General features: G+C 37.5%; 1 protein-coding gene across 3 annotated transcripts in view; it reads left to right on the top strand.

Moving 5' to 3' along the window:
* Positions 1 to 18,460, top strand: part of Deup1 (deuterosome assembly protein 1) — a 58,999-nt gene extending 40,539 nt beyond the window's left edge. For 2 of the 3 annotated variants that reach the window (XM_045146577.1, XM_004661934.2), the window contains 4 exons: positions 727 to 813; positions 10,580 to 10,776; positions 16,663 to 16,756; positions 18,066 to 18,460. In XM_045146577.1, coding sequence (XP_045002512.1) covers positions 727 to 813; positions 10,580 to 10,776; positions 16,663 to 16,756; positions 18,066 to 18,242 — 555 coding nt within the window. In that variant the 3' untranslated portion in view covers positions 18,243 to 18,460. Of the gene's footprint in view, positions 1 to 726; positions 814 to 1,673; positions 1,833 to 10,579; positions 10,777 to 16,662; positions 16,757 to 18,065 lie in introns of those variants that run through there. The other variant, XM_045146578.1, reaches the window with a different exon arrangement.
* Positions 18,461 to 25,044: the final 6,584 nt, after the last annotated feature.

The following is a 25,044-nucleotide window of genomic DNA, read 5'->3' as shown; positions in this document are numbered from 1 at the left end:
GGATTGTGAGTTTAAAGCTAGCCTGGGCAACATAGTGAGACCCTGTCTCAAAAGAACAAATCAGTATATGGACAGATACTATATCAAAGTATTTCAGGTAAAAGAAATCAGGGAAAGACAAAAGAATGAGAAATAAAACTGGGTGTGGTGGCGCACACCTTTAATCCCAGAACGTGAGAGGTAGGAGAATTACAGAACATTCAAATCCATCCTGAGACTGTATAGTCAATTCCAGGTCAGCCTGAGCTACAGTGAGATCTTACCTCAAAAAAAAAATTTAAAAAACAAAAATGAGAAACAAAAGTATGAACTCACAAACAAATAAATAAGTGGCAGAAATACTAGATGAAACATAAAACAAGAAAGTTACATATTACATATTGTAAACATTAATCAGGTGTTGAAGGAACTTAATAATAGACAGAGCTAGCTTAGGAATGCTTTTAAAATTGTGGCTTTTTTTGGTAACAATTTGCATTCTTGAGAAACAGAATTTTGGACTTGGTAGGAAAAAAGCAAATCACTTTTGTACGCGTTTTTAATTTAGCACTATTCATAGCAGAGGGTAAGAGTGATAAACCAAAGGAGAGCAGTTTCCCTTCACTACAAGATTCACAAAATGAAATTAACTAATAAGATTAATGAAATTAACTAATAAGATTAATGAAATTAATAAGAGTTTTTGTCATGAATTTCACATTTGCCTTTTATTTCCTAATCTTTTAGGTCTCGGATAAGAAATGTAAAGCTGTCAGAACAGACAACACACACCTGAAAGGAATGATGGGAGACTTAGACCCTGCACAGTACATGGTAATACTCTGAACTCGTTCAGTATATTGAACAGAAGGCTACTTGGCTGTCAGGACTGGCCTGAAGCCTCCAGGGCCCTTGCTGGAAGAGCCGCACAAGGCCTTACACAACCTTGCACTTACACAGGAGGGACATTTGGATTTCAAGTGTCCTCCCTCATCTTTTTTTGGATTTGGCTCAATTCTGATCATCTCTTAGACATGCCAAACATGTTGTTTCCTGGCCTTTGGTCTTCCTGTGGCTTTGAAGCCTATATCCGATATGGCCCAGTTTAAGCACCAACTTTCCACTCCATGAAGTCCTCCCCTCAGGCCCTAATCAGAATGAATTGTTCCATCCTTGCTGGCTTTGTGTTTTTTCTGACTTATCTCGTGGCCTGTCACTTTTCCACTGAGTGACAAGTAGAGACCATGTGAATTATTGTTGCTATCCCCAGCAGCTCACATTAGGTGTAGAGGAGGTATTCCAATGCCTGGTGATTAAATAGATGGGTGAATTAGCTCCTGGCTCTACAGACTTCCACAAGACAACTTAAACAGAGTCCCTGTCTCTCTTTTCCATGGTCTACCACTAATAGCTGAATTTTATATGAGAATTTTTATTTGTTGAATTATAGAAATATTGAGATTTCAGCATTATGTGTCCTTTATTTACTTTGAGAGAGAACCTGGAGTAATTGTCCTATTGTTCAAAGAATACTGAGGCCAAGACAAGGGCACTGTATTTTTCACCGGCTTGCTTCTTCAGCTAGACAGTGAGGAAGTTGGATGAGGCCTTTACCAGGGGCCCTCCTTAAGCCGTGATATTATGCTTATCTGATGCTATGTTCTTCTCCTCGCACTTGTCCATCCGTATTCCAGCATCAAGACCATAGAAGCACCTGGAAGCATTCTCCCTTCTTTGAGCATGGCTATGGATCCTGTGATTGGAGTTCAGATGGATAAAAAGGGAAGCTTGTGTGGTCTCCCTGTGTGCTACATTAAAGAAATAACCTGCTTCTCACCTGTCTTTTTATTTCTAAACCCTGGACACACAAACTTAACCATTCCTGCTGTGGGGATAGCTTTCGCACTCCATCAGAACATTTTCAAGTGGTATTCTAGGACATCACAGCTCCACCAAGCTCCACCAGCTCCCCAGCCCCAGCAGGCCTTGGGATTTGTTTACTATTTGATTTTGTTTTTAAAAAATACAACAGGAAAAGAAAAAATTTTTTGAAAAAAGAAATACAACAGGGTTGGAGAGATAGTAAATGCTTGTTTTGCAAGCTTGAGGACCTAAATTCAGTCCCCAAAATCTACATTAAAAAGAGCTGGGTTTGGTGGCTTGCATTTGTAATCTCAGCACTGGGAAGGCAGAGACAGGTGGATCCCTGGGGCTCACCAGCAAGCCAGTCTAGACCAATTGGTGGGCTCCAAGCCAATGAGAGATTCTGTCTCAAAAACAGGTGGACAATGCCTAAGGAACAACACCCAAGGTTGTTCTCTGACCTCTACATGCACTCATTCACACCTGGATGTGCACCTACTCCCATGAGCTTGCACACAAACACACACACACACACACACACACACACACACACACACACACACACACGGGGGGGGGGGAGAATGAAATACACTAAGATATATAAAAAAGCTAATTATCCTTACCTCTCTCCCCAGTCCCAAGCTGAACACCACAGAAAATATATAAAGTTTGTCAGAATGAATATTTCTTGCTTTATAGCTTTGGAGTTTGCTTCCTTGAATAACACAGGATTTTTCCCAACATCTACATGTATGTATAATCTTTTATTTTTAAAAATATTTTTTGGCATTCTCATACAAGTCTTAAATCCATTTGAATTATAATTCCAAATGTGATATAAAAAAGTGGTTAAAATTTTTACACAAACACTGATTTCAACTTATCCCATTTCTCCTACTTTCATGTTGGATTCTATTTGGAATTGAATTAGATTTATATATTAACTTTGAAAGATTTAGAATTATTTTAGCATTTTTGTTATAGTAACATTTTTCCCTTTAAGAATACAACATTTCAATTTCTTTATAGCATATGTTTTTCAGTAAGATCTTATAATTTTCTTTTTATAGCTCCGTCACTTTCTTTTTAAATATCTCCCAGATATTTTACCATTCTCATCCCTGTTAAGAATGGAATATTTTCTTTTGCCACATCAAGGAATTTACTGCTAAAATAGAAAATACTTCAAATTATTTTATTAAATCAAGAAGGAATTTTACTAGAGTTGTTTAACTTTTCTGGAATATATAATCATCATCAAAAATAGCTTCTCTCTCTGGGCGTAGTGGCACACAGCTTTAATCCCAGCACCTGGGAGACAGAGGTAGGAGGATCCCTGTGGGTTCCAGGCTACCCTTATACTACATAGTGAATTCCAGGTCAGCCTAGACTAGTGTGAGATCCTTGGGGGTGGGGGGAAAAAAGCTTCTCTCTCTCTTTTCTACTAATCACCACGTCACATTGGTTTTTTGTTTGTTTGGTCAAATTGCATTTGTTAGCACCTCCAAGAAAATCTCAGCTAACAATATTTGCTGGCACATTTCCTAAACTTTAAACATCATGCTTTTAAATTTTTGTTGAGTAAAACATTTGTTCTTGATTTCTCACCCTTATTATGTCACCATTTCCCCGTGGCTTGTATTTTGCTAAGAATGCTAAAAAAAAAAAAAAAAAAAAAAAAAAGTATGTTTGCATGCTTGTTTGTTTGTTTGTTTTTCAACATAGGGTCTCGCTCTAACCCAGGCTGATCTGGAATTCACTATGTAGTCTCAAACTGGACTCCAACTCATGGTGATCCTCTACCTCTGCCTCCAGAGTGCTGGGATTAAAGGTGTGCTCCACCATGCCCAGCTAAGAATGCTAAATTTTTTATCAAACATCTTTTCCACATGCCTATGTGGCTTTTGTCCTTTTGTTTGTTGATAAGTAAGAGGCTATAGTTAATACATTTTCTGATTTTGGTCCAAATTTGGATTTGAAGAATATAAATTAGTCACAGCTTAGTTTGATAGGACTGAAGTCATAAACTGTCACCATGCATTTGCTTAGAGCAGCAGGAACGTATGGGTTCACAGTCCTGGAAGCCACAGGTTCAAGACCGTGGTGTGCTGAAGCTGGCACGCCCTCTGAAATCTAACCAGAATGGCTGTGCTCTCCTCTTAGGCTCCTGCTACCCTGCATAAATCCTGTCCTTGCTGTTCCTGGGCAGGAAGACGACTGCCTCAAGCCAGCCCTCTTCCCATGTTGTTTAAGGTGTCATCTCTCTCTGGGGCACTCTGCTCCTGTGCTCAGATTTCTCCCTTTTAAAAAAATTATTTATTTACTTATTTATTTATTGGAGAAAGAAACAGAGAGAATGGGTGCACCAGGGCCTCCAGCCATTGTAAATGAACTTCAGAAGCATGTACCACCTGTACATCTGGCTTACATGGGTACTGGGAAAATGAACCTGGGTCCTTAGGCTTCACAGGCAAGTACCTTAAGTGCTAAACCATCTCTCCAGCCTAGATTTCCCTTTTTTTATAGGACATAAGCCATTTTGGATTAAGTTCCCTTAATGACTTCATTTTAGCTCCATTACCTCATTAAAGACACTTTTAATAAATACAGTCCTATTACAAGGCACTAAGTAAGTCAGGACTTTCTCAAAGCCTTTGTAGGAAGTCATACAGTTCAACACAGCAAAACAGTCATTCTCTAGAAATTTTGATACATCATTGGATTGTATGTAAAGTACTTTATTTAAAAACTAAGTTTTGCATATATAAATGAAATTAATGTATAGTCTTGTTCTACTTGTTTTAAAGTTATGCTGGCTTTGTGTATACATTGGCAACTATCAAGCAGTAGTGGTGGCTAGTTGGAATAATATTTCTTTGAGGCTTAGAAAGAATTTAGCTATAGAACAATCCAGACTTGTAGGTTTTCAGTTACCTTTTCTTTAAGGGTACTTGCTATATTACTACTACTTAGGTCATTTTGATAATTTATCTTTTTCTAGGAAAGCTACACATTTCACTTGGTTTCCTTGTTAACAAAAGTGGTAATATCTTAAAACATTTTTTTAAATCTCCCATACTCTTGGTTTGTAGGGGTGTGTTTAGGTTTGAGACAAGGCCTGGTTGCATAGCCCAGGCTAACCTTGAACTTTAGACTTTTTTGCCTTGACCCCAAGTGCTAGGATCACAGGCATGAGCCACCATACCTGGTCCTATCTTCTGCTTTCAGAGGTTTTTAATTTGTGTGTGTGTGTGTCAAACCTAACAGACTGGCCTTTTCTTTTCTTTTTTTTTTTTTATGAGAGAGAGCAAGTGAGAGAGAGAGAGACTTAGTGCACCAGGGCCTCCAGTTACTGTAATTGAACTCCAGATATATGTGCCACCTTGTGCATGTTTGACCTTGCACACTTTCTGGTGATTCAAATATGGGTCCGTAGGCTTCACAGACAAGTGACTTAACCACTAAGCTATCTCTCCAGCCCTGTTTTCAGGATTTAAAAACTTTTTTATCTAGTATAGTTTAATACATCCTTTTTCTTTTGTTTTAATTCTGGCTTACAAGAAGTTTATTTTAATAGCATGTAGAAATACAGGCATTGGGGGAGTAATATTTTTCATCCATTTCATTTATTTTTAAATTCTATCAATTAATTTCTTATTCCTGGTTCATGTTCTTTTGTTATACTTTTTCTAACTTCTTACAATGAAAAAAATATTCCTTTTATGTATTAAAATCCTGTAAGTAAGTAGAAACAAATACCAAATTAGATCACTATTTCAGAAATAATTAGAATGGATAAATATAGAATTAAAAAATTGGCACTGAAACTTTATCCCAGACAGTATGTGTGTATGTGTGTGAGTGTGTGTGTGTGTGTGTGTGTATGTGTGTGTGTGTGTGTGTGTGTGTGTACACATATACATATATATATCTTCATATATATATATGCTTCATATACCTTTTTCACCTTCTAACATATGTTATATTTGAATTATGTTAAAATAGTAGTTATTTATTCCTTTCCAGGCAAGGAAATTACGGATTTTAAGGTTGGTCATATCTAAAATACAGCTTTGAGAATTTTTCTGCTTGACTCATTGTAACCTCTCAACTTCTTTCTATTGAGGGATGAAAAATGGCCAAAGATACCCCCACCCCAAGATATTAAATAAAAAGACATATCCCCAGTGGTGAAAGCATCTCTTCATCATGGAGAAGGATGGCCCTTATTCAACTGTGAAAAAGCTGTGCTATGATGGTCACCCAGTCTCAGTGAGACACTTGTTGCAGAGCTAGTAAAAGACTCTTAGCTTAGAAAAACATGTTTTTCCTGGATTTGTGTTGAAATTTGACTGAAAAAGAAACAAGGATTTTCTTTTAGTCCACTCCCAGGTGGCTAACACAGAATTCAGTTTATCATGACTGCGTTCTTCAAGTCACATTTAGTTAGTCCTATGCCTACATTCACTAATGTTTCTTTGACTTAAGAAAGTTGTAGTAAAATTATATTTCCTCAGAACTCAAACTTTATGCTAATTTTCAAGAAGACCAATTTGTTCTTCCCTATCCATAGTCAACTAAATAAAATAGCAGCATAAAAAATTAATACCCTCCCAGTTATTAAAACATCTATTTTCACAGCCGGGCGTGGTGGCACACGCCTTTAATCCCAGCACTCGGAGGCAGATAGGAGGATCGCCATGAGTTCGAGACCACCCTGAGACTACATAGTGAATTCCAGGTCAGCCTGAGCTAGAGTGAAAGTCTACGTCAAAAAAAGATAGAAGAAAAAGGATCTCTTTTCATACCTAAAACCAGCATACTCACCATAAAACATGATTAATTCTTGCCTTTCTATAGGTATAGCTCACTAGGCTAGTTATTATTGTTAAATACACACAACTAAAAAGAAACACCACAGATGCAAAATGCAGTTCAACTGGCCTCCTCCTGGGCTTCCAAGCAAATAAGCAGCAGGTTTCACCATTTTGGGCACAAAGGAAGGAATTAAAATGTAGAACTCTGAAAGAAAGGAGAGTAAAGTAACAGGCCTCAGGAATGCGAAGGTAGGGGTGCAGGGGTGCCTCCCTGAAGAACACCTTCTCAGCACTCAGGACCTGGGTTTAATCCATAGAACTTGGAATTTAAAAAAGAAAGAAAGAAATTCAAATAGGAAGGAAGGAAGAAAAAGACAGAGAAATTTTTTAAAGTAGATTTAATTTGAATTTTCAAAAATGTTATTTAGCAAGGAATATATATTTCAGAAATGACTAAAAATGTATTCAAAAGGAGCATGAAAAGTGTACCCAAAAGACTGTTAGGAAAATAGAATATTCCCTTAAATGTAAGACATGTAAGTAATTTATATAATGACATAAATAACACATGTACATAAATTACATATATGCTTTTTAGATCATGCTTATTACAATTATGGTACATTTACACAATTGTAGATCTTTTCTGAATCATTACTATCATTCTTAATTATTTTTAACCACCAAAAGTGATAACTAAGCATGAAAGCATTATGATCATATAACTAGTAATTGTACAACTTTAAATCATATAATGTCTTGTCCAAGGTAAGATTCCGGTAGGACTTTTTTTTAAAAACACCTGCCCATATGAATGTTTACCTTTTGAAGGGTAAAAATTTATAGACTGTCTCCTTTATAATCATTACAAACCTACTCTAATTTTAGAATAAGTAATCCTTTCTCTTTTAAATAAAAGGCAACAGATTGTCCCATTATCTGCAGTAATAGCTCCAAAAAGAGTAGACACTGAGAAATCCCTAATAGAAGTTTTTTTAAGGTACACCTTTTTAGAGCACCTTGGTCTGTTGATTTAGTAGCATGTGACCTTTCCCAAGCTGTTTTGCAGAGAAGTTTTCCGCCTAAGCATCTTCTTCCATTCAAAAGGGAGATCTGCCTACACATTTACTAGGCTTCTATAATGTACAAGAAAATATGGCAAGCAGACATGTCTTTGAAGCAAAAATAAAACAAATAGGTAAATATTTTAATATCATATATGTTCATATTTTGAAACTTATTTATCAGAGTTTATATTAACATGGTAATATGTGAATAATTTCCAATGTGCAACTAGTCCAAAATTATAGAAAATTAGGAATAACTTTATGGGGAATTGATTAGTCCATATGACTAATATCCAAAGCCTTAAATTTAAGGCTTCAAAATGGAAGCTTTAATAGATCATTTCAGTGAATAAGCTTGGACCATAGATTTCTGTACCTTCAAAAGTGATGTTTTACTCAAGTTGGACTTTGCCTGCTAAAATATTACCTTGCCTAGATCAGAGAACTGTAGTTTAATCAGCAGCAATGCAGCCCACAGACTTTTAATTCACAGGAGGAAGAGAGGGTCCTGCAAAGCTTTCTCGTGAGTTTGCTTTGTGAGAACAAGGCCTTTCATACAAAGCTTTGTGAGAAGAAAAGTTCAGATACCTGCCAGGAAATTTCTTCCAACATTTAATTAAAGCAGCTGAGAAGTCTGTAATCGTCTCATTTAAACTTCTCATTTTGTGATTTAAACTTTGCTCATTCTCTATTATGGGGGTGCATTAAAACTGAGTGTTCCCCACCAGATAGTAACATTTTATCATAAAGCTGCCTCTCTCAAGTGTGGCACAATGATACCTCTAGGATCAGTACGACAGAATGGACCACACCTCAGTTTACATAGACTTAGCCCATGTGACTTGCTGCCCCATCCAGCAGCGGGGAATGAATGCTTTAATCACTATATGATTGGAAGAATTTACTATTTTTATTGATTTCCTCTCAGTTTATTGCAAAATTGATTCCAAATACACTAGAGAATTACATGTAAAGCAATGAAAGCATGAAACAGCAGGAAGCACACGTGACTAATAGTTCTTACAGTGAACAGAACATGGAAACACAAGAAAAAGAATGATCCATTTTGCAAGATTGGATCTGGACTGAGAGATACCTTAGCAGTCAAGGCGCTTGCCTGAGAAGCATATGGACCCAGGTTCAACTCCCTAGAACCCACCTAAACCAGATGCACATGGTGGCACATGCGTCTGGAGTTTGTTTGCAGAGGCTAGAGGCCCTGGCATGCCCATTCTCTCTCACTCCCTATCTCTTTCTCTGTCTCTCTTTCTTTCTCTGTCTAATAATAAATAAATTAAATATTAACAAATAAAAATTTGTTTAAAAAACTAAAAACACCCTCTAGATAAAGCACATAACACTCTAAATTAAAAAATTTTTAATCACACAGAAAGGATACTTTCAACCAAAAGGAGAAACAGTGGATTTCTATCTCTAGTGTTAATTTTTTTAATTAGTAAACACAAACACCATAATGAAAAAATGAGCAAAGATGCAATAGATAACTGACAAAATATGAAATAGAAACTGCCAGAAAAAAATATGAAAATATCATTCAGCTTCACTAATAAATAAGTTACCATTTCATTTATAATTAACAAATTTAGTAAGATAGCAATGTTAAGTTGTTGCAAGTGTGATAAAAATAGGCTTCTTAATATATTATTGGTGGGAATTTATAGGGTATTTTTATCAAGGTCCTCAAAAACATTCATATAATTAATCCTAGTGGCCCCTTCTTTGGAATCTGTCCAAAGAAACAGAGGCCAAGATTTGTATATGAGAAAATTAAGTGTTATTTATAATTTTGAAAACAAACTACATTTCAATTACAAGAATAGTTTAATAAATGTATTCATACCTCTTCAGTCATTAAAAATCTTTTGGTGGGAGGGGAGCTGGTTCTGAATTTAAGAGAGCTTGCCATTTAAAAATGGTGGTCTGGGAGTGCCTGTGACCACTAATTTCCCCAGAACCCATGCAAAAAGTCGGGAATTGTCCATGCATATGTATGTGTAACCCCAGTCCATGGGGCAAGTGGGGGGCAGGCTGAGACCAGAGAATCATTGGGGCTCTCTGTTTGAGAGAGAGACACTGTTTTAAGAAACTACATGGGTGAGCAATAGAGAAAGGCACCTACTGGCCTACGCACATGCATACACCACACATAATTATCACATCACACATAATCTTTACACAATCTTTTTTTAAGTATATGTAATGTTGAAGGGATAAAACAGTCCCTAAAACTTTGTTGTACATTATAATTTTGTAATTATAATTTTATAAATAACTATCATATTTTATATCAACTATATTGTATTGTTTCCTATTATATATTGTTATGCCAATTATGATTTTGTAAGTAACCAAACATCACAATTATGTTGACCTTTGTGTTTATTAGATTATATTTTGTATTGTATTGATAGAAAAAAGACTGGATGACATAAATATAAATACTAATAGCAGTTAACTGACTAGTGGTAGTATGGAATATTTATTTTGTTCTCAGTATGATTTTCTATAATGATACAGATTATTTTAATCAGAAAAGGTATTCCTTTTAACTTGAAGTGTATGTATTTCCATTATTAAACAACATTAGAAGTTATACTGTATAAATACAAAAATCTTTAAATCTGTCCAATTTGTTCTATACACAATAATGTAGAACAAACCTTACCTGTATTGTTCAAGGTCAATACTGCATGCATTTCTTTTAACACAAATAAGAATAACATCATCTGGCTTGAATGAAAGGTCTTTCCAACATATGAGTCCATGTACACAGGAAATATACATTATTTATAAAGTTCAGCTCACTCAAAGGTAGTCTGTTTTATTCTCTAGAGTGTGGACTTCACTAACAGGGAACATTCAAGGCATACATCTATTAACAAACTGGAATGTGAGAATGAACAGCTCCGAAATGATCTTGCAAAACTTCATATCAATAAAAAATCAGCATGGCCCAGTCAAACTACCTTTGAAGAAACAGAAAGATACGCCTACCAAAGCCAAATAAAAATGGAAAAACATGAAGATAGGTATGCTAGCTCCATTATATAAGGACAGAAGTTTAAAAATATTTTATTGGAATTTATTTTTAAGAAGTTCAAATTACAACTGTATATCTTCCCTGTTCAGTTATTGAAATTACTTTGTAGTGGCAATACAGTTGTCTAAGTGTATTATTTTATAAAGAATGTGTGTTTGTACAAACTTTTGAACTGTGGCAGTGAACTGGGTAGAATGTTACAGAGGACTAGTTTGTCAGTCGTTTCAGATCTTCCTGTAAGCTGACCTCAGTGTGCAAATAGATAATCATCCTCTTAATGTGAGAAGAACAGAGAAAAGTAGAATTCAATGGTTGGTATGCTGTTCAAACATAGCAGAACATCTTACTGACCTTCAGTGATACCTCAGTAGGACTTTATCTTAACATTCTTGCCGTGTTGTAACCAACTACTGCTATTTCACTAGGAAAGACTGCATTTGTAAGAGAAGCTGTCTGTGAGTGAAGTGTACAGAGATCAATAACCACTGTCCATTGTGCTCCCTTGATCTCTGAAATGTCTTACTTCAAGTTCTAAGTAAATATGTCAACCATAAAGTATGCAGATTAATTGATTTATAGAGTCAGAACTGTCTCCAGAGGCCAGTCACTGCTTCACTAAACTTAGAAAATGCTCAGTGAAACATTTCTTTTCCATAGGATTTCTCAGAGCCGTGCTAATTTACATTATGAGTTTCTCAGAAGGGCTCTATGATATGCAGCATTCCCAAAACTCATTTTATATCACAGTTGCCAACTTTCCATGCTACTCAGTAAAATGATGTAATAGGTCCAGACTCAACTTTAATGCAGCTTTACTCAGAAGCTCATGACACTTAGCATGAAAAACCCAACATATGGTTTTTGTAACTGATATTGTTAGTACCAAAATTATGTATCTAATAACTGTAATAATCCTCTAATAATTATCAAAGCCTAAAATGTATATTGGGCGATTAGACGAATGGCTGAATCTAATGAGGTTCATCTTGGTAACTAAACATACATCAAGTTCTAGAGCATAAATCCAATGTCCATGGGACAATTTTTTTTAAAAAGTCGTGTTCAGCATTGTTATGGACCTAGAGTAGCTCTCTCTGTACACCAACTCAGCCCCGCGGGTGGTAGAAAAGTAGATTCTAATAATACTAACACTGCTTGAAGCAACAACCATTCAAAAGTGCATAATTAACCCCTCTTCGTTGGTCAAGGAAGGGTATGAAGGAAGGCTGGAGGTCCTGAAGGAATGGTGGCATGGTGGGGCAGCAGTGTAAAAGTACTACTTTGTGCATCTGGCTTTATGGAAATGCTGGGGAATTGAACCAGAGCTGAAAGCTTTGCAATCAAGTGCTTTAAAAAAATTATTGACAACTTCCATAATTGTAAACAATATCCCATGTTAACTCCCTCCCTCCCCCAACTTTCCCCTTTGAAACTCTACTCTCCATCATATCCTCTCCCCCTCCCAATCAATCTCTCTTTTATTTTATTTTGATGTCCTCATCTTTTCCTCCTATTATGTTGGTCTTGTGTAGGTAGTGTCAGGCACTGTGAGGTCACAGACATACAATCCATTTTGTGTCTGAAGGAGCACATTGTAAGGAATCCTACCCTTCCTTTGGCTCTTACATTCTTTTTGCCCCCTCTGCAATCAAGTGCTTTTAATGGCTGAGCCATCTCCCCAGCCCTGTATACCTTTTGTTGAGCAAAGGTCATTGGTCTGGAGCTCACGCTGGCCAGTAAGCCTTAGAGATTCTACTATCTTTACCTCCCCAGCACTGGGATTAACAATGTGTAGCACTGTGCCTGGCACTTACGTGGGTTCTGGGTTTCAAACTCAGGTTTACACACCTACAAGGTAAACCCTTTACTGACCTAGCTATCTTCACATCTTTTGCCTTGTATGATTTCTTTTTAATTTTTTCTTGTTTTGATTGGCCTTTTTCTTTCAGTACAGTGTGTGTTAAAAGTGCCTAACATAAACAAGGCAGTGGGGGACAGACAGCAGCCTGTGAGGTAAAAAGCACTACAGGAGATTATCTTAATAAGCAGCTTGGGCAACTATTCTGCTGCTTAGCTTGAGTCCTGACAATTGCATTTGTTGAAAGTTTCATTAAATTTGTTTTAATGTCTCAACTGATTTCGCTGTTCTCCAGTGACCTGGTTTTTAAACAAAACAACATTTCAAGTGTTCTGAATAAATTATTACCATATAAAACCCACTATGAGGATGAGTTGTTGAGATGCAAGGGCACTATGAACTCAGCTGTGGACACTGAAAAGTAGATACCTCTCTGTGAATGTGAGCATTTCCTTCCTCCCTCACAGTCCAGCACAGTGAGCCAAGTAGTGAAAGCCAGCAGGTGTACATACAGATATTTATATAAATTAGAAAGTATCTAAGTCAATAAAGTTATTAAGCTATTTTAGGGAGGAAAACCTACATAAAAGCATTCCATAAAATTTTAAAGTCCTTAATCTAAGGAAAATTTTGCTTTTAACTAAGGAAGAATTGAATAGCATATTTAAATAATGCTTTATTCAGTCTTCAATTTTGTTGTCTGTCACTCCTGTTAGAATTATTAAGTTTCAGTGTTCACTCACTTAAAATGTGAAGCATTTTAGAATATTCCTTAGCACTTACTTTCCACCATGCCAATAGCTATTTAGCATTTAAAAAAAATAGAGAGCTTGAGAGATGGCTCAGTGTTAAAGGTGCTTACTTACAAAGCCTGATGACCTGGGTTCGTGATGCACAAAATAGCACATGCATCTGGAGTTCTTTTGCAATGGCTAGAGGCCATGGTGCACCCATTCATATTCTCTCTCTCTCTCTCCTTTCCCATCCTCCTTCTTGCTCTCCCTCCCTCCCCTTTGCAAATAAATAGTAAAAATATTTTAAAAATAAAAAATATGAAATGTAATTAAGTTGGCTTGGGATATTTTGAGTATGGGTTTTAAAAGTTAGAGTTTTGAAGTTTGGGGATAATTTATAAGCTGATTTTCAGTAGTGGTACCCAAACTATTAATATATAACTGTTAATGATAAATCAGTTTTATAATAAATGGAGTTTATCTTCATATAAGATGCATAGTTAACAGTGAATTTATGGTTTTCAGAGTTTTATTACACAGTGGAAAGATTTTAGTCATCAGAAGCATTCATCATTAAGATGGCTTCATGTCTAGCTAATAAATTAACAGTTTCTAATGCTAAAACATCACCAAATCAGCATGTCTGTCATCACCACTCATAGTGTCCCTTGTCAAGAGATGAATCTTCATCTGGAAGACAAAAACCAAGCCAAGAAAATTTTATTGTATAGTATTGTGACAGTAAGGAGCAAAACAGAGCAGACCGAAGGGTGTTAGACCAGGAAGCCATGAGCAACTCACAGAATGGAGAGCCTGGATGAGGTATGAGGAGCCAAAGCTGGAAGGAAGTCAGGTAGACATCTGTGTTAGGACCCAAAAGCCCAAACGGAAGCTAAGACTTGTGGACAGAACTCTGCAGTCCAGGGACAGAGCTCTGCTTCCAGACCAGGCAGCTGGGCCTGTCAAAATTTGGCAAGGTCCTTGCTGTCAGGGCTACAAAAAGCTGATTGAACAGATCAACTTGTGAGGAGATATTAAAAGCCTCCTGAAATACTTTTTAAGATTGCTTTTAAATTGATCTATGCATCATTTTATGCCAGATGGTTTTATGAAGTATTTGCATAGCTACCTTCTTGCAGAAGAACTTGTCATATGTAAGGATAACTTAAAACAAAAGTACTTTACTTTATGATGTAGTCTTTCCTTTCAATCCTTGATAAATTATTGATCTCATAGTAAAAAGGACGTTCTTATATAAATTTTAGTAATTAACATCATAAAACTGTTTTTATGCATCCAGAGCAAAGTGGGTAACTGAGATAATTATTTAGATAACTGAGAACAAATAATACTTTGCCTGAATCTCTGTATAATTGAGATTACAGATAGAATCTTTTCGAATCACTTCTGTAATGATCTTGTTTTTTCCCCTGTGCTAAGAAGGAGAGAGTAGCTTGGGCTGAGTATGATACACATGCACATTATGCAATTGTTGCCACTCTGTTTGAATATGAGATGCTTCATCTTATTGTTCACATCATAAACCATGTTATTTCCATTTAATTTGCTGTTCTGTTTCCATGGTAATTTTGGCTTGGGAGAATGGGATAAAAAGATTTATTTCAAGATAAGTAAAAATTGGAAACATGTTGTGTTTGTTTTTATGTGGTGATTTGCAGACACCTCGCTTAACATTTATTGCCATTTGTATGCATAGATTTGAAAATGTTTGCATAATAAGAAGCAAGTCTATATAGATTGGTCTTTGGATAAAAACAGAAAAACACAATGTGGATTTTTTTAATTGTGTCAAATAAAATATGCCAGCTTTGAAAATGGCTAACACCTGTGAGCAATGTGGGTTATTAGTAAGGGTAAAACACTTTAAATTGAAAAGACTTTTATGTTTCCATGGTCTTGGATGAGTTGATTAAATTAAATCCCACTTTCATGGAAGATATTTATTTAATTCCCAAATGAGCAGTACTATTAAGACTTTTTATGTTAAACATCTTTAGGGTAAATTGTTTTGTTTCTTTATTATTCATTTATCTTGTTACCAATCTAAAATTTTGAATTCCACTAGTGTTTTTTTTTTTCTAGCCTCATCTTCTACTCAATATTTAACATAAACAACAGATTCCACACTGTTTCATCCATATTGTGGAGTTTAAATTCAAGAAAACTTGGATTTGAGTCCAAACTTACTGTTTCCTAGCAATTTATTGATTTAAAATGTGAATAACATGCCTGACCTGGAGGCACAGGCCTGTTATCCCAGCACTTGGAAGGCTGAGAGAAGAAGACCTCAAGTTCAAGGAGGGCCTAGGAGGATCTTGTCTCAAAATGGCAGTGCACTTGCCTAGCGTGTGCAAAGGTCTGGGTTGAATTCCCAGAAATAAATAAAACTTTGCATGTTAGTTTCCAAATGTGAGGATGTTGCTTATCTTTTCAGGATGATTTTGGAGATCCTGTGAACTTTAGCTAAACTTTATGGACTGTTAAGTCCTTTGTTCTATATGTTCTATATATATTAAGCATGCAACTCTCAGAAGAACCCTTTCTGTCACTGAGAAAGTCAAAGTCACAGAGAGATCAATCATTGACTCAACAGCAAACAGCTAGTGAGTGGAAGGCTTTAGGAGAATATTGCAGAAAACATGCTGTAAACTAGTAAACTCTACTTACTACCCAAAGACTTAGCTTAGCATCAAGAAGCATAATTTGTGTTAGTAAAGCCTTTGATGTATAATAGAGAATTTAAAAAAAAATATCCATTAAGAATTGGCAAGGCAGGGTGTTTTGAGATTCCTGTCAAACTTGCTTCAGTTATCTAAGTGGCAGAGACACGAAAGTGAATAGAGAGAGGAGGTAACAGGAAAGCAGGAATTATGCTTTCTGCTTCATTGACTGTCACTCTAAGTATTTTATTTCTATTTAGTTAAGAGAGAGCGAGACAACAGGCACACCAGGACCTCCAGCCACTGCAAACGAATTCCAGACACGTCCACCACCATGTGCATCTGGCTTGTGTGGGTTCTGGGGAGTCAAATCTGGGTCCTTAGGCTTTGCAGGCAAGCACCTGATCTGCTAAGCCATCTCTCCCACCCCACTGTAAGTCTTTTACGTAAAATAGAAAGTGTTTAGAGAAAGCATTGTTCAAGAGAACAAGCCCAAACACTTCATAGTGTTTCCCCTAGTTGGAGACCAGAGACACAAAAATCCATGGCAACATGGACTGGAGTCCTCAGGAGCAACAATGACACCATTCCTTCTCTTTCAGACTCAGCCAGGACTGTGAGCCAAACATAAATGCAACACCTCCCTTGCCATCTTTGAGAAGCTCCTTGGTTAGTGACGATGATATTTTCCCACTGGTGAGTTGACAGGTGATTTACTTGATAGCTACACCAATATAGTGAGGTACGTATGTGTAGTTTTCAGATGTCACTTCTTGAGTAGGACTCCAGGTTGGCTGTGACAGTTATTTTAGCTATGCCTGTCTGCAGAAGGGAAAGACAGGACTAGCATTTCATGAAGACTTTCAGCCATGCCAGATTTGCTGCAGGTGCTTTTGATTCCGTTTCTTAAGACCCCAGGCTGTGCTGCACCTCACAGCAGCTCTCCTGCATCGGGCTCCCAATTGCTGAGATTATGGACAAAAGCAACTGCACCTAGCTAGTTTTGTATTACAAATACAAGTATTTTGGACATGTCCCTGGGTTTTAAGAAGCTCCAAGTGATCTTTTGTTTCCAAGAAGCCCGGTTTTGATAGGATCAATTCTGGTGAACAAAATTAGAATTAAAGAAAAGTAAAATGATCCAGACCTGTCGAAACACTCTTGCAATCCCAGCCCTTGGGAGGTAGGGGCAGGAGGGTCAAGAGTTCAAGGTCATTTCAGTTACATGAGTTTGAGGCCAGTCTGTGCTACTTGAGCTCCTGGGTTAGGAGAGACAGAGAACTAGGGGAAGGAAGAAGAGGACAAGGAACAGGGGCAGAAGGAGAAATAGTGATGGGAAATGAATCACGAAGCTAGAAATTAAAGTACAAACTTCCCCAACTATTTTTTATACTATAAAATACATTACCATTTACCTTTATTCCATAGCCACATTTTTTTCTCTTTTCATTTTGTGCACACACACTAAACAAACCACAAGCTGTTGTGTATCCCTGCCACATGCTGTCATTCAGATTTTCTCAGCTTTTAACAGGATAAATAAGGTGTGTCCCAGCACTGTGACCCTGCCTCACGCTGTTGTCCCAGTGTGCTGTACTCCAGCCTCCTCATCATCAGCATCAACCAGACCCTCGCCCAGTGTTCCTAACTTGTTCCTTGACAAGCCTTCTTTATCTAACCTGCTGCAATCTTGACCTTATGTTTGGGTCTTGCCTCTTTTCTGATGGGAATCCCCACCTTACAGATTGGCAGGGCATATTTTAAGTAGGTTCCCTGGGAATTACATAAACCCTAAATCTGCAGTAAACCTCCTGTGAACCCTCCTACCAGAGCAATGGGGTCTTAGTTACTTGAGTTTAGCTCAAGGATCTGCACTGCTCTGGCAGGAGGGTTCAGCTCAAGGCACAGGGCTCCGTTAAATACAGCTGCAAGCTGACATGTCAGTGATGGTGAATGTCTGCAAACATGATTCATGTCCCCTCAATTTTCCTTCCTCTCTCTTTAGTCTCCTCCAGATGTATCCTTCCCAGCTTCTTTAGCTACGCAGCACTTCCTTCTGGAAGAAGAAAAGCGAGCAAAAGAATTTGAAAAGCTCCTAAACACACATATTGATGAACTGCAGAAACATACCGAATTCACGCTTAATAAATACACTCGACTAAAACAAAATAGACATATGTGAGCTGTAAACTTTGTTATTTGCTGCCCCCACTGCAAGAACAAAAGCTCTGGCAAAATAGTCACTAAGCTGATTGATGAAACTGAGGAGTTTTGTTCTGTTTTCTTGAGTAAATAATTTGTGTAAGGGAACTAGAAAGTAGTATTTTGTTAGATAAAATTGCTTGTATTTCTACTTTCACATGCTAAATTGTTCTGCTGTAGAGTTACTATAAAATAACCATGACTACTCCAAAAGAAGATATTTTTTCCAGCCTAAGGAATGGTTTAGAATTAAAAATGTAATTTTTCCTACTTGAATCGTGTATATACTAAAACTCATTTTCTTTGCAACATAATGTGGCAGAAAGGAAGCACTGGATAGAAATGTTAGTCAATCAAGAACAGCTCTCCTGCACTTGGTACAAAAACTCAAGAATTTTTTTAAATGAAAAATATTTAAATATTTTGGACTATGTAAATATCCTAAGATTTATTTTAGAAAATATAGTTTTATGGCTTTAATTTCCACCTTTGTAATGTCTCTCTGTCTTATTACCTTGAAGGACATAGAATGTTGTACAACCTGTACACTCAAAACCCATGTGTCAGAGATAAATGTTGTGTTGTTAGTACTAATTACTTCATGGACATGAATGCGATAAAGCAAAGACAGAGCATAATTATTGCTACATCCCCTTTGTAATCTCTGTTTGTACTATAATAAAGGAATGCAAAATTCAATGGTCTCACAACAGATATCAAGTTTGTGCATAACACTATGACATGGGAATTTGGGGGTATCTTTGAGAGTATTGGAGCCTGAGCTATTACATGGTCAGTAACTCAGGAATTAGGGTCCTGGATTGTCACAGTCACCCAAAACTTATGGAGTCAAAGTCCTCCTGATTCTTATTTTATAATTCAAAAAATGTAAATCCACAGACCAAAAGATAAAATATAACGAGATTTTATTAGATTATAACTAGAACTTGAGAAAAGTAAAGAAGGCAGAGCTCTTGTCCATGGAGGCAACAAGGAGTTTCCAGAAATACAAAAACCCACCTGCAGGCCCAGGTTGGGATCTTTTATGTGAGCCCCCTGGATGGGCAACCAGACTAGTCTATCCAGTCCTGATGTCAAGTATCATCTGAGGATAGGTTTTCTGGGAAAGGGTTGTAATGATTATGCATGGTATGGCTTCTGTGAGGCAGTGTGTTCTGTGCTAAGGCAATAATAACAGATCTGCCACTCCTTTAGTTCCTTCTATGATAGTATCTGGGGCAACGTTCTATGAAATCCCTTTGGACTGGGGAGAGGAGGATAGTGAGTGGAAGGGAAGGGAGGTGAACATCAGGTGGGATCACTTCCTTCCTCCTCTGGACACCCAAATTAGAGCTGTTTGCTTTTTTTTTTTTAATCTTGTGTATAAACTTTACTATGTGATTAATCTTGAAAACTGCATTGGTGTTAAACAAATCATAATGAAAATATGACCTATTTTGTTAAGTGTTTGTGTATATGTACACAAATATTAAGATGCCTTTGTTTTTCTTTCCTCCATTTCCCTACTATGTAATTAATATCAACTGAGATATGATCAGTAGTTAAGCATTGTTATATCCATATTTAAATTATTGGATATTAGAGACTAGGTATTCCACAAGGGACTTCGGCATGTGTTTGAGGTAGCTGGAGACTAGTGCATTTCCAGTTGTCCTTGGGAGAATTGTATCATATTAGGTCAGATTATGACCTTGTTATTTGTCATTTGGAAAGTAAGTGTGACATAAAGAGATATAGTTTGGTGTCAAGGGGTAGGCTTGTGCTACTTAAATTCCATTCTCATGTGATCAGATTAGGAATCAGGTAAGAGATCGCCTCTTAGGTAAGATCTGCTATTATTGCCTTAGCACAGAACACACTGTGTCACAGAAGCCACACCATGTGTAATCATTATAACCTCCTCCATGCTACTACAAACGCCAGTTTAGCAAAGTTTCAAGTAGGGAAGGCTTTCAACCAACCCACGCATAGAACTTCAGATGACCTGAGACTTCCCTAATGCACCAAAACCAGACTAGAAATGTTGAGGTCCTTATAGTTCTCAACACATGAGGATAGGTTACATCTATTGGACATGGGCTTCTCTATGTCTTGGGCTCATGACTGTACTAATGCTTCCATTCCTTATCTGTAGAGCAGGCATAATGTCTACCTATGTTAGAAGATTCCTACAATGATGAAAGAAGCTAACATACATAGAATGGTATGTTTTGGAAAGATTAATTTTGGCTACTATTTGAGGAGACAGAGTTCATGACAAGCATGGTGGTTGGTGACTCCATGACAATGGAAGAGTGTAACAGCTGCATGCTCACATCTCAGAGGACCAGGAAGCTTAGAAAGAGCCAAAAGCAGAGCTAAGCTATAAACCTTCAAGGCCCATCTCCCCAGTAATACTTCCTTCAACCAGTTCTCACATCTCAAACATTCCACAACCTCTCAAAACAACGCCAACCAGCTAAGACCAAGTGTTCAATCACATGAGCATGTGGGGGATATCTCACATGGAAGCCAGCATGTAGTTAGCACAGAACTAGTAACACAGTAAATGCTCAGTACATGCTAGCTTCAAGCAGTTGTCATCCTTGTCTCCTGAGGCACTAGGTCTGAGCACAAAAGACAAAATACACTCCTTTAAAAAATACTGTCATTGGGGTAAGGGGGGTTGCAGAGATGGTTTAGTGGTTAAGGCACTTGCCTGTGAAACATAAGGACCCAGGTTCAATTCCCCAATATACACAGAAGCCAGATGTATAAGGTGGCACATGCATCTGGAATTCGTTTGTAGTGGCTAGAGGACCTGGCATGCCCATTCTCTCTATATATATCTATCTACTCTCTCTCTCAAAAAAAAAAAAAAATACTGTCATTTTTGAGGTCCATATGCCAGCCACTATAATAAGTTAAAGTATCTAATAACTAACAGTTTTATTTATTTATTAATAATTTACATGCCACAAAATCTATCCATGTCAAGGATACAATTCTATTGTGTTTGCAGAGTTGTATGACTACTGCCATGTCCCATTTTTAGATTATTCCCATCACCCCCAAAAGACACCCAGAGCCCATTTGCCACCACTCTTTATCTCATACCAAATTTATGGATTAAATGGATTCATAGAATACGTGGATTTTTTTCTTTGCATCTGGTTTCCATCAACATAATGATTTGTGGTTCATATTGTATGATGTATCAGTATTTTATTCTTTTTTTATTACTCACTAGTATTTTGTTTTATGAATAAACTATGTTTCATCTATCCACTTCATCAGGTGATGGCCATTTATTTGAGTTGTTTTTAACTTAGAGCTATTATGAACAAAGCCATTAGGAACACTGACATTCCAGAGTCTGTGTGCACATATGTCTTCATTTATATGGAGTAGTTTCCTTGCAGTATAAGTTCTGAGTTGTATGGCATATTTATGTTTAGCTTTGTAAAGAAAGCTGCCAGATCATTTTCAATATAGCTATACCATCTCACATTACCATCAGAAATATTAATGGTCCATTTCTTCACAGCTTCTCCCACACTCTTTACTTTCTATCTTTTTTTTTTTTGTGATAGTCATTTCGGTGTATGTGAATTGGTATTTCATTCTGGTGGGGTTTTAAAACTTTTTCTTTTTACTTACCTGTGTGTGTGCATGCCTGTGCCACAGCATGCATGTAAGACAGGTCAGTCAAAGGGCAGCTTTGAGATATCTGGGACCCACCATTCTTTGCTTCCAGACAAGGCCTCTTCCTTCACAAATGAACAGCCAGAGCACAAACACCAGACTAGTGAGGCAGTGGGCTTCAGCTGCTCTTGGCTCCTGCTCTGGTAGTCGTAGGCAAGCATGGCTGGGCTCACAGGTGCACGCTTCGCTTTGCATCCCGCTTCTGGGTGCTGGGAATGTTCTGAACCCAGGATGGCAGGCTTTGCGAGGAAATGCATTTAACAATTGAGCCATCTCTCTAGTTTCCTCATTCTGGTTTTAATATGTGCTTCTCTAATGACCAGTCACGGTGACTATCTCTTTATGTATTTACTAAGCTTTCACATATATACTTGGATTAAATGTCTACTTAGGTATTTTGCTTATTTGATTATTGAGTTCTTACTGAGTTACGAATATGCTCTATGTGTCTTTGATATAATCCTTCTTCAAATTTGTGACCTGCCTATGGTTTCTACCAGTGTGTGGTGTGTCTTTTCATCTACTAAAAGGAGTCTTCTAAAGCACATACGTTTAAAATGATGATGGAATACAAGTCATCTTTTTCTTTAATGGATTATACTTTTGCCTTCCTATGTGAGAATATTCATCTGCCTAAAGGTCATCAAGATTTTCACCTATACTTTCTTTTAATAGTTTTACAGTTTTAGGTTTACGTTGGATCTATAATCTACTGAGTGGAAGGATTTTATGTCTTGTAAGGGTCGAGGTTAAACTTGTTCCATTGAATATTCAGTTGCCTCACTGTCATTTGTAAAAAGACTTCCTCCTTTGGAATGCCTTGTCAGCTTTGTTGAAAATCAGTCAACCATAAGAACACAGGGCTATTACTACACTTATTTCCATTCCACTGGTTTATACATTATTCCTTCTACCATTACTCTACAGTCTTAATTACCTAGCTTTGTACCAAGTTTTGATATTAAAAGGCATAAATACAGGCCATGTATGATGTACACCTATAATCCCAGCACTTTGGAGGCAGAGGCAGGAGGATTTCTGGGAGTTCTAGGCCAGCCTAGGATGGCAGAGTGAGTTTCATGTCAGCCTGGGCTAGAGTGAGACCCTACCTAAAAAATAAAAAATAAAGCATAAATCTTCTAGATTTAAAGATGCTTCTGTTGTAGATAGTTCCATGCTGCTGAAGTGAACTTTCAAACCAGACAGTCTATGAGAGGAAGGGATTTATTTGAAGATCCAGGGGAAGTTCCATTGATGGTAGAAAAGGTGGGCCCCCTTTCACAGATCCAAGGAGAAAGACACAAACACACAGCTAGCACCACAAATAAAAGGAAACTCAGCAGCCAGACAGCAGGGAACCCAGGCAGAGCTCGCCTAACCTTAGGCTAGGATTCAGATCAGACCCCAGTGGTACACGCCCTCCCCACCACCCACCCCCACCTCCCCAATAGGAGTCTGCCTGCTAGGGGCAGAAGTTGCAAACTCAATTTTAATAACAATTGAGTCTATGTGTAGGACAGATGTTCAACCTACCTCATTCCACCTCTGGCTCTCAGTAGACTCATGACCATCTCACATTACAAATTGCATTTAGTCCAACTTCAATAGTCTCCATAGTCTTTACCAACTTTAAGATTGTTCCAAAGTCCCAAGTCTCACCTGAGATTTAAGACTGTTTCTTAACTTTGAATCCTGTAAAATCAAAGAAATTACATACTTCCAATACACAATGGTAGAGTAAACATTTCCATTGCTGTAAGGCATAACAAGGAGCAACTAGACCAATGCAAACTAAATAACCCTTAAGCACACATCAAACATCTTCAGTTCAAGTCTAATATCCACAACTAGTGACTGACAGTCTCTGGATTTTCCAATTCTGCCCCTCGAGCTGGGTTGAGTGGCCAGGGAAACTTCCACCCCACACAAACAGTGCTCCATGGTAGCCCTTGCGCAGTCCTGGTAAAGCTAAAATATCTTCAGGTCTCCACTCCAAACCTGTGTTTCCATGCTGTATTTAGAGTCAGCTATCTGTGTTTAAGCCTGTGGGATTCCCCACCACCACCACACATACACAGGAATTACAATGGTGATTCTCTTCAAACTGTCATATAGGGGTGAATTGCTATCATACTATACTGTCTTCCAATTTATAAATACAGAATGTCTCCCTAATTTCTTTCTCTTAGAAATGTTTTACAGTGTTTAGTGTGTATATCTTATGCTTCTTTGTCTAAATTACTACTGTGTATTTTACTCTACTTAATGCTATTGCAAGTGGAATTATCAATTACAATAAATAGACTTTTGTGCATTGGTCTTATGTTCTGCGACCTTGCTAAACTCACTTATTCTAACAAGGTGTGTGTGTGTGTGTGTGTGTGTGTGTGTGTGTGTGTCTACACATGTATGTATGTATGTGCATGAGTGTGGAATCCAGAAGACAACTGCAGGTGTTGATCCTCAGGTATGCTACTGAGCTCTTTTTTTTTTTTAATTATTTTTATTTATTTATTTGAGAGAGAGAGATACAGAAATAGGCAGGTAGACAGAGAGAATGGGCGCGCCAGGGCCTCCAGCCACTGCAAACGAACTCCAGATGCTTGCACCCCCTTGTGCATCTGGCTAACGTGGGTCCTGGGGAGTCGAGCCTCAAACTGGGGTCCTTAGGCTTCACAGGCAAGTGCTTAACCGCTAAGCCATCTCTCCAGCCCTACTGAGCTCTTTTTTGAAACAACCTCTCATTGGCCTTGACCTCACCAAGTAGGTTAGACTAGTTGGCTAATAAGACCCAGAGATATGCCTGTCTCCAGTTCCCCAGTGTTGAGATTACAGGTGCATGCAACTACATCCATCATTTTTACATGAGTACTGGGTACTAAACTCAGGTCTTTTGCTTGTGATGCAAGCATTTTACCAACTGAGATGTCTCCCCAGCCCCAAGCCAATATTAAGAAAAGTTTAGTTTTTCAGCATTAAGTATGATGTTATGCATACAGTCTTTGTAAATGCTTTTTGTTAGGCTGAGGAATTTCCTATTTATTCCTAGTTTGTTAAAACTTCATAATTGGGTGTTA

This window comes from Jaculus jaculus, chromosome 3 (genome assembly GCF_020740685.1).
Source record: "Jaculus jaculus isolate mJacJac1 chromosome 3, mJacJac1.mat.Y.cur, whole genome shotgun sequence".
NCBI lineage: Eukaryota > Metazoa > Chordata > Mammalia > Rodentia > Dipodidae > Jaculus > Jaculus jaculus.
This window is presented reverse-complemented; position numbering and strand designations above follow the sequence as displayed.